The sequence below is a fragment of the Arachis stenosperma genome, chromosome 9 (genome assembly GCF_014773155.1).
Source record: "Arachis stenosperma cultivar V10309 chromosome 9, arast.V10309.gnm1.PFL2, whole genome shotgun sequence".
NCBI classification, from domain to species: Eukaryota; Viridiplantae; Streptophyta; class Magnoliopsida; order Fabales; family Fabaceae; genus Arachis; species Arachis stenosperma.
In genome coordinates, this window is record NC_080385.1 from 39,234,924 (window position 1) to 39,244,949 (window position 10,026).

The 10,026-nt window shown below is 33.6% G+C and overlaps 1 protein-coding gene across 12 annotated transcripts; it reads right to left on the minus strand.

Moving 5' to 3' along the window:
- Window positions 1-2,807: 2,807 nt before the first annotated feature.
- Window positions 2,808-9,073, minus strand: LOC130951780 (uncharacterized). 12 transcript variants are annotated; one of them, XM_057880504.1, is made up of 12 exons: window positions 8,701-9,073; window positions 7,860-7,955; window positions 7,242-7,319; window positions 7,055-7,086; window positions 6,770-6,822; window positions 5,787-6,026; window positions 5,038-5,294; window positions 4,754-4,966; window positions 4,578-4,670; window positions 4,390-4,491; window positions 3,776-4,165; window positions 2,808-3,012 (listed from the first exon to the last, which is right to left on the minus strand). In XM_057880504.1, the coding sequence occupies exons 6-10, from the start codon at window positions 6,022-6,024 to the stop codon at window positions 4,483-4,485; spliced, it is 810 nt and encodes a 269-aa protein (XP_057736487.1). In that variant the 5' UTR covers window positions 6,025-6,026; window positions 6,770-6,822; window positions 7,055-7,086; window positions 7,242-7,319; window positions 7,860-7,955; window positions 8,701-9,073; the 3' UTR covers window positions 2,808-3,012; window positions 3,776-4,165; window positions 4,390-4,482. The 12 variants fall into 12 exon arrangements, with proteins under 12 accessions (XP_057736487.1, XP_057736490.1, XP_057736494.1 ...); XM_057880507.1 differs by lacking the exon at window positions 7,055-7,086 and having other exon boundaries at window positions 7,242-7,311; XM_057880511.1 differs by lacking the exon at window positions 7,055-7,086 and having other exon boundaries at window positions 5,901-6,026.
- Between the last annotated feature and the right edge of the window lie 953 nt (window positions 9,074-10,026).

A 10,026-nucleotide genomic window follows, 5' to 3' on the forward strand; every position in this document is an offset into this window, starting at 1 on the left:
CCGAGCCGAAAACTGGGCCGAAATAGGGTTCAAAATCGCTGGTTTCGGATTCTGCAGATTATGCAGATCGCGCATGTCACGCGATCGCGTCGTCCATGCGGACGCGTCGCTTGCACTTTTCCTCTTCACGCGTTCGCGTCGTCCACGCTACCACGTCGCTTGTGCTTTCCAATCCGCGCGGCCGCGCAAGCCATGCGGCCGCGTCACTGCGATTTGCGCTCCTTCGCGCGGTCGTGTGAACCATGCGACCGCGTCACTTTTCGCTGGTTATCTCCTCAATTTCTTGTGTTCCTTCCATTTTTGCTAGCTTCCTCTCCAATCTCCGTCTCATTCATGCCCTATAAAGCCTGAAACACTTGACACACAGATTACGGCATCGAATGGAATAAAGGAGAATTAAAATTAAATAATTAAAGTCTCTAGGAAGCAATTTTCAAACATGTAATAAATTCAGGAAGGAAATCTAAATGCATGCTAAATTGATGAATAAGTGGGTAAGGATCATGACAAAACCGCACAATTAAACACAATATAAACTATAAAATAGTGGTTTATCATGCCCCCAACAGACTGACCTTCCCAACGTGTGTGTGAGCACAGGCTTGTGCGTATGCACAGGTTGTAAATCCTCATTGGTTATGCGCGCGCACAAGCTATGCTAGTGCTTTAAAAAGGAAGCCTTTCCCTGCATGTGCGTACGCACAGGTCTGTGCGTTCGCACATGTTTAAAATTTCATAGGTTGTGCGTGCACCTATACCAGAAATCACAAAATTCTGCAACTTTGCAGAATTTCAGATTTTGACACCAAACTTTGAATGATCATAACTTCCTCTAAAAAAATCAAAATTTTACAAACTTTATATCAATTTAAAGCTCTCAAAGCCATCTTTAATTTAAAATAATTTTCATGCAATTTCAAGCTTTGAGGCTCATGTTATGATCCGTCAAAGTTCACCAAAAATTTATTTTTACCCAAAAATCTCATAACCTCAAATTTATCCAACTCTCAATCCAAAACCAATTCAGTCACATTTCAACCATACCAAAACAGCCCAAAAATCCATGCCAAACACTAATTCAACCATTTTTTCAGTTACACCACCTTCTCAGTCATTAAACCATTTATTACTCTCCTCATTTCGACTCTAGCTTCCACCTAGAACTACATCCAAATTCCTCAAACTCCATTTGCTATCAACACCAACCACAAGATTCAAAACACCAAAATCATCATCAACATATACCATCAACTCTCAACAACCATAACAAATCTCAACATTCAATATCTCAATTTATCAAATCCCTAAACACTCATCTCCAATTACTAACAACATTAATATTCATCATCAATCATCAACCATATCAACAAACCTTCATCCACAACAATAAGTCTCACATTCATCATCAACCTTCAAATTCATTAAAATACCAACAATCATCATCAAATCATATAATCATTATCATTATTATTCCAATTCATTCCACATAACACCACTACAACATCAATCAATCCCCATCAACGACCCCAATCATCAATTTTCTCATCAACATCATAATCAAACTCTAACATACACAACTCATAAAATTCTCAACACAATTCACATGCCACTTACATAATTCAATTGTATCTTAAGGTCAACTAGACTAAGTGTCTTGAAACATTACATATTACATAAAGAAAACCGAAACCATACCTTGGTCAATTTTCAAAATGCACCAAACATCAAAATGAAGCCACCAAGCTCGAACCAAAGCCTCAATCCAACTCCAACAAACACCAAAACTCAATCTAACATCACATAGCATACAAAAATCAAACCTATGGTTTACAAAACAATTAAACATAAGGTTTTAGTGAAAGCTTACCTCACTCAATGAGATTAGGGGTAAAATCCAACAATTATCCGCTACTAGAGATCACCTAAACAAGCAAAACCACAAAACTTACTCAAAAACCAAACCCAAAAACGCACAAAATCTAGGGCAGAAAACTAGAGCATGAGTTAAGAGATCTTACCAACAAAATCTAGATAGAAATGAAGAGCTTGTCGAGAGCTTCTTGTGGCCACAAACAGCTCGTCTATCGGAGTTTCGTAGTTCAAGTTATGGCTCCTGGAAGGTGGAGGTGAATAGTACCACTCCTTTCTTCCTCTCTTCTCTCTTCTCACCGTCCCTCTATATTTCTTTTCTGAAAAATGAGGCTAAATGCCTCTTATTTAGGGCACTTATATGTTGGACTTGGGCCCACTTGAGCCTAGTCCAACCCGGTAAGTGCTTTTGGTCCGTTTGGCCCACTTTGGGACAAAACCTTTAAGATTAGTCACTACAAGATTTTTGTTTATCTGTGGAGGTTTTTTCTCCTATTTGTGGAGGTTTATAACCCTCACCAAATGGTTTATGGGAGTTTCTAAAACCTCCAAAATTTGAAGTGCCACGAGATCTTTTGTGGGGGTTTTTAAAAACCTCCACAATCTATTTAGTGGGGGTTTTTATATGTGTTTAGTGGAGGTTTTATATTAGACTTTTGTGGCAATTTTAAATCACTTTTGTGGCAGTTTAAAACATCCACAAATTGATTTTTTAATTTAACAAAAATCAACTATTTTGTGAGATTTTCAAACCTCCACAAACCCTGTAATTATTTATTTATTTTTAATTTCAAATCATTCATTAATCTCATCTCATTTACATACTCTCAAATTAGAAATTTATTTTTTAATATCAAAATTTAAAAACTAAATCTTTTATAACACATTTCCTCAATATAATATAAGACATAACTCTATAAAAAAATTCTCAATGTCAATAGTTCCAAATATAATTGCATATGTATTGTTCTACATAACTATTATTGTTTTTCTTTAAAAAGTAAAATAAAACAACAACTTCAATATTTCAATATCATCTAATTACATAAAGTCTCAAATATTTATTCTCGGATGTCTGTTGCTATCACCAGCTGATCTCCTAGCATCAAAGGGAGTAGTAGGCTCGCTTTCAGCATCATTAGCCTATATGTAAACATAAGATGTTATTAGTAATTTTAGTAAAGTTAAGCATCAAGATGATTTGATATAATCCATACAACTCAATTTTAAAGAGCATCTAAACCCAGTGTAAGAAAATAGAAAACTGCTGCTGTACAATTGAAGAGGCAGAAACATGCAGATATGCTTAGTTGCTTACTACAAAATGATATCATTATCCTAAAACAGGATTGGAAGCAACTTGCACTGATTTATGACGAAATTGATATAATTAAGTAATTTCCTAATAACTAATTATTGCAACTATTTTGCCAATTGGTGCCGAACTCCTGAAATTCATAATATATGTATTGGTGTTCACGGGTTCAGAAAAATTAAATTGCAGCGATTGTTTATTTATGTATTGGTGTTCATGGGTTCAGCCTAGTTCAGTAAAATATGGTTGCCTTTTTGTGAGGCTGATTTGTTTTAGAAAAATAAATGATATATGGCTATAGCTTCCTCAGCAGTTCATGCAAAACGCAGCAGCAGAGTAGTGGGTTGCCACTGATAATGAAACAAGTTGGTAAAATAATGTAACAACTTTAACATAACACTAGCGTTACTATAACTATTAAACACAACAATTGTTATCATTTGAGCCTTTTACTTTTAGCGTATCACGCTTATTTAATAATTAGAATTGATGATATGAACATGTTCAATTTCAATAATTAGACTCCACTATTAATGAGTATTATTCCATCTAAACTTATATTCCTGACAAATGAATTTATTATAAAGTTACCTCTCGGCTAGAAAAGAAGCCGACAAGCGCTTCGGGAATTCCTTCTTCTTTCATCATTAGGTATGCTTTCATCATATCAAATGATTGCTGCAACTTAGACTCTAGACTAGTAACCTTTTGCTGTGAATTATGTAAGTCGGACTCCAAATTATTGATCTTTTCCTGTAAAATTGCAGCAGTAGTAGGCGAAGAAGATCCAGCTGAATTAGTGGAGATGGTCATCCCATTAAGCCGACTTCTCACACTCCTAAAGGTATTCGTAGGCGCTGCTCCCATGCCGATGCAACGAACTCTCCCAGAGTGTTTAGGCCCCAAAACTTTACCAATAGCATCATTAGGGGACACCTCAAATTGTGCATTTGACTATGTCATATTCAGCTCAATTTGTTCCTATTTAAAAGTAGTAAATAGAAACTATTCAATTTAAAAGTAGCAACACATATTCAGCTCAATTTGTTCCTATTTAAAGTGAAAAGTGCATGCAAGTGCAGTAAACCACTTTCCTATAATCATCATATATCTCAATCCACAATCAACCACTCTCAAATTCCATTTTCACATGATCACATACAAATAAAATAAGATAAGATAGCAAAGGTTTACAAAATACTTACCACTATAGTTAATGCCTCGTTATTTACAAAAGACCCATCCTTTCTCTTATGTGTTTCAATGTACATCATTCCTCTACTAGGCTTCTTTCCCATTTACAAGTACTAAAAAAAGAAGGAATAAAAGGTTAAACAATTAACATATATAATGTAAAATCACACATGTACCAAGTGTGTGTGTATATATATACCATCTCATGTCGCCTCCGAGAGTTGGATTTAGATCCACAAGTGTGAGGAATGGTTTGCTTACTTTGATTTTCCTTATTTTTCATGCAAAGCTCCTAAAAATAAATATAATAACTTCAGTTAATAGTTTTTTTAATTAAAGTACAACAATAACTAAATGAATTGTTTAGTGTCTTACAACTGTAGACGGTTTTAGTCGATAATTGACAAAACAAGCCCATTGATCTCTTGGAATATCATCAGGCACATTGTTCACCAATGCTTCTTTTCTCATAGTTGGATCATAGAACTCATTCCACAATCTTTGTCTATATGTTCCCCACTTCTTTGCAATACTTTGAATGCAATACCTGTAGGCAATCTTTTCTGTGCTTGTAAAATGGAAGTGGGGCTTCAAACAAAAAAAATAATAAATAAATAAATACTTGAACTAATAGAAGTTTCAAATAAAATGGATTTTACCTTTATCATTGAATCAAAGCACTCATCCTTGAAAGACTTAGGCATGCCACCATTTTCTTGTCCTGACCACTTTTCAAAGCTAATTGGAAAGATACGTGCATTAGTTGCTAATATACCACAATAGCCAGCAAGTAAACCTTGTGCTTCACCATATGTCGCACCCTCTTCGTCAACCTCTACAATTACACGGTCTCCCCTAGATAAGTTGCAAACATCCTTGACTTTGATCTTAGCCTTCTTCTTCACATTTGTAGAGTCTTAAGAAAAATAAAAATAATTTAAATGATAACAGTATATAATATTTGTTACAAATAGAAGTAGTAATTGAAAAAAGACATTAGAACCATAGGGTATGGGAGAAATGAATATAGGAAATAGGTAATTAAAAAAATAAATAAAAGAACAATGTCATAATAATCTAGCTAGTAAGTGACTCTTCAAGTTCACCGAAGCATATATACATGCTGCTACAATGCTGCTACAATCCCATTGTTTTCCATAATATATAAATCTTAAATAATGGCCAAAAGAAAAAATAAAATAAATAAAAAAAAGCCATCATCATAATCTGAGGCGAGTGATGGTAAGTGAAATTTTTTGGTGAAATTGGGAGGTTTACATTTCAAAAAGAGGTCATTATCATCATTTACCATTTTAAGTTATGAGGATTTTTTAAGGTTGTCCTACCTATTAAAATTAATATTGTGAATCAGTTGCCTCTACACTAGTTATGCAATATAAATTAATACCAATTATCTCCACATTCCAAGTAGATGAAGACTTTGAGTTAGAACAACGTGTGGCTCCATTAGATGAAATGGAATTTGCAGCGACTTGAGAAAGAGCTTGAGAAGGAGCCTCACCAGCCTCTACAGTAGTATCTTCAGATGCTGCTGGTGCTGGAGGTTGAAGTGAATGAGAAGCATTGTTGTTTTCCCTCTCATCTACAAACTTCAATAGATTTTTTATGCGTTTTCTCCTTGGCATGACTGCATATTAACAAACACAAAACTGTTAAGCACACAAAAGATACTTAGACATAATACTAACTTGTTACGAGAGACATAAAAATCATGAGTCTCCATTGATTCTCACTCATTTCTTAACTTGTTACAAAAAATTGTTATTAAGTTACAAGTTTTTTATGAATAAAGTTACAAAATTGACAAATGTTACAAATTCTCTCTCAAAATTGACATCAATTGGGAGGACAATGGATTCAGTCTAGTTCCTACAGATTACATGTATGTAATGAAATGTGCAAAGGGTGAAAAGTTTTCACATGGAAATCTCATTCGTTATGGAACCTTTGAGGTCAGCCCTGCTGCTGGCATCTTAAATTATGGACAGGTAAAATTTCAAAGGAGCATATCCTATTTATAATTTCATTTTCATCACAGTTTTTATTTAATTAGCTAACTTCACTCTACATATATACATGAAAAATTGTGGTTGTGTTAGGGGATCTTTGAGAGGCTAAAGGCATATAGAATGAGAATAATGAATTAATGGGGAAACTATATATGAGGGTGAACTCACTTTAGCTATATAGATAGATGGGAGATATGCTTTTACATTACAGCTGTATAGGATCTCAAGCAAACAAAAGCAGTCAAAAAAGGTTTTAGACCCAGCTTTCTACCTTTTCTCTCAATCTTTTAATTCTATACTACTAAATTACAAATATACTTGAGTATCAAATCTCCCAGCAAGTACAGAAAAAGAATATTACCTAGATGACCAATGATTATGGTGGTGGCATCAGAAGTTTCAGGTTTCCTTTAACTGTAGATGAGGAAAATAACTTATCACATGAATAAGCACACAATAAAAAATTTGAATGAGCTAGAGAAAGTTTTTGCAACTCTATCAATGTGAAATAACTACTGCTAAGTCAAATATTGAAGAATGTCCTAAAAACCAGTATGGTTTGTCCAATCATATGAAAATTAAAACAGATCAAACTCCATTTTTCTCCAAATAAATCCCCCTCCCACCAAAAATTTCAAAGCTGTACCTTTTTGAGGTTAAAAGTCATGTAGTTGCTTTCTGCATGGTAAACCAAGTAATTTTATAGCGCACGCAAACTTCAAAACTATAATGTATGCTTTCTGCTTCTTATATATGCTAGTAGCTCAATTAGCTTAGCTTATTGTATTAGGCATCATTAATTATTATTAACCAATTAAGGTGCTTGAGGGTACCACAAAATCTGCGTTTATTGTGGCTTCAATTGAGTACACTATGAGAGATCCAAGGTCACGATTCTGGAATCTGCAATTCTAATTACCAATGTAGTAATACTTAGAAAATTAAATAATAAATATATATTGGGAGAAAATGAAAAATAATTAAACATAAAATAAAAAAAGAAGGGAACAATCATAAAGCAAAGCTACAGGTATATTTTTCTAATGGGTTTGTGAGACTAAAAATTGGATTCTTTGTGATAATTGGCAAACAAACAGACAAAGCTTCCTTGATATGCTGGTTGAAAGAACTTCTAAAGTCTTAAATGAAACTGATTATCACCTTTCAAAATATTATAGAAAAGGAATATGTACTTTAAAATGATGCAACCAACCAATCAGTTCCTCAGTCCAATTTTAGCAGGAGACTTTAAGCTCCTTCAATTAAGGTGCATAAGTTCACAACAGATTTGTTAATAGAATTAATTTGAAGTTTTATTTACACAAGGCATACACCAGTTTGGTCTACTGGCAACCCAGCCTGAAGAATGGAACCAAAAAATCCACTTGCATTCAAAGCCAAACAAATAATTAAAACTAATAGTAAAACTGATATCATAATTCTTATCTTACCTCAACAAACTTTGTTCAAAAGCAATAGTAAGAAACTGGTGAAGTATAAAACTCTGCCTCTGCTATATTATTAGTGGCTGTCTTCTCATATGAGATCTGCTCTAATAAATAAATACTATTAATTAATAACATCATCAGCACTAACAATTAATGAAATTAAAACCATGTAAGAAGGAAACAATCAAAAAGGAAACCACACATGTATCCATTAACTAAAGAAAAAGGGACAACATATAATTATTATATAATAAGATTTAACTAACAAATTATCTTATAATGGTGTATAATACAGCTTATGAAAACAAGCAGCAACTTTAAAAGTTAAAATTGCCCTGTGAACACACTGGGATGGGGATGGGACCCATGGAAGCAAAAAAGCGCGCATGCTATCCCATGATCCTCAGAAAAATGTTGATAAATTAAGTAACATTCAACAAAATAACAATGATCTTCCAGGTAGAAAAAAAAGCCCCATGAAAAAGAATCAAATAATTGAGAAGTGATTGAAATTGAAGAAATAAATGTGGCTGGCATTCTTTCCAATTCCTATTTGTTCGAACAATGCAATACTGAAATATAATAAACAACACAATCCTAAAATATATTCCATTAGAAAATAAACTAATATAACATAATTCTAATATTTTTTTTATCAATTATCATGTCTTCCCTACCTCGTTTCCAAGATTCCTTATCAACACAAATGAAAAACAATAAAAAAATACAGAATAAGAGGGAGTATCAGTACGAAAGTTGCATCAGAACTGAAGAGGCGAGAATTTATTGTTAACAAAGAAGAAATATTAACAAATTAATTGGGAAGAAGAAGAAAAAGAAGTACCAGCAGCAGTTCAAAGGAGAAATTGGAGTGAGAGAATGCGGCGTTGAAGAAGAAGCTCAGGAATGAACAGATCTGAAAATACGTTGTACCACGGCAACTACGGTGGCATCGACGGCAGAAACTGTGGCGGCAACGGTGGTGAAAACTGCGGTGGCAGCAGGGGAGACAGTATAGAGAACAGATTTGATCCAAAAACACGTTGATAGAAGAGGTGGCTCGATCCAAAAGCTCTCTACTGCAATGAACACGACAGTGGTAATGGCGCCGACAATGAAAACGGCAGCGAAAATTGCGGTGAACCTGGCAGTAGAAAATCTAGGGTTCCAAAGCCACTCTCTCAGCTAACTAAATGCCTTTCATTTCGGAAATAAGGGAAAATGAGATTTGTTTTCTAAATTTTGAATTTTAATTAATTATGGGTGGGGGTTTTTAAAATTGCCATAAATAAAATATATTGTGGAGGTTTTTAAAAAACCTCTACTAAAATATTCCCACAAACAAATATTAATCTTGTAGTAAGTGCCCGGTTTTCAATTCTAAATTATTTTTACCCCTTTCAAAACAATAAATCAATCTTCAAAATATTATTTTCCAAAATACGTGGTACTGGACAGACTAGAGCCGATACTGTCAGCTTAAGCACCATTACGCATTTTTACAAAACTTTTCGAAGCAGATATATTTTCCAGCTCAGAAAAATTCATTGAAATCAAATTTCACCTTTTTATTTTCAAATTAAAACTTCTAAATTTTGGATCTATTCCGGGTACTAAACTTATTATTTTTATTAAAACGGTTTTACGTGAAAAATTTTGGCTCTTACAACCATCATAAAGGTGGATTCGTTCTCTTAATCCCCTTTTCTTATGTTGTTTTTCTGTTTTCTGTATGTTTTATTGTCTGTTCTCTTGTTCTTACTTCATGATCATTTGCATTTATGTCTTCAAGTTATGAATTATTCCATGCATCCATCACCTTGCTTAAAAGAAAGAAAATTTTATTTGAAAAGAATTGAGAGATACATGATTTTTGAGTTTTATAATAAAGAATAGTTCAATTATCTTGATGTGGTGGCATTGCACTTGTTTTCTGAATGTATGAATGAACAGTGCATATTTGAAGTTGAAATTTATGAATGTTGGATCTTAAAAGAATGATGATAAAAGTGAAGTATTATTGGTAATCTGAAAAATCTAAAAAATTGATTCTTGAAGCAAGAAAAAGTAGCAAAAAGATAAAGAAAAAGCATGTTGCAAAAGAAAAAAACAATATATGCATGCAAAAAAATGAAAAAAAATAAATATAGAGAAAAATCCATTATTCCCA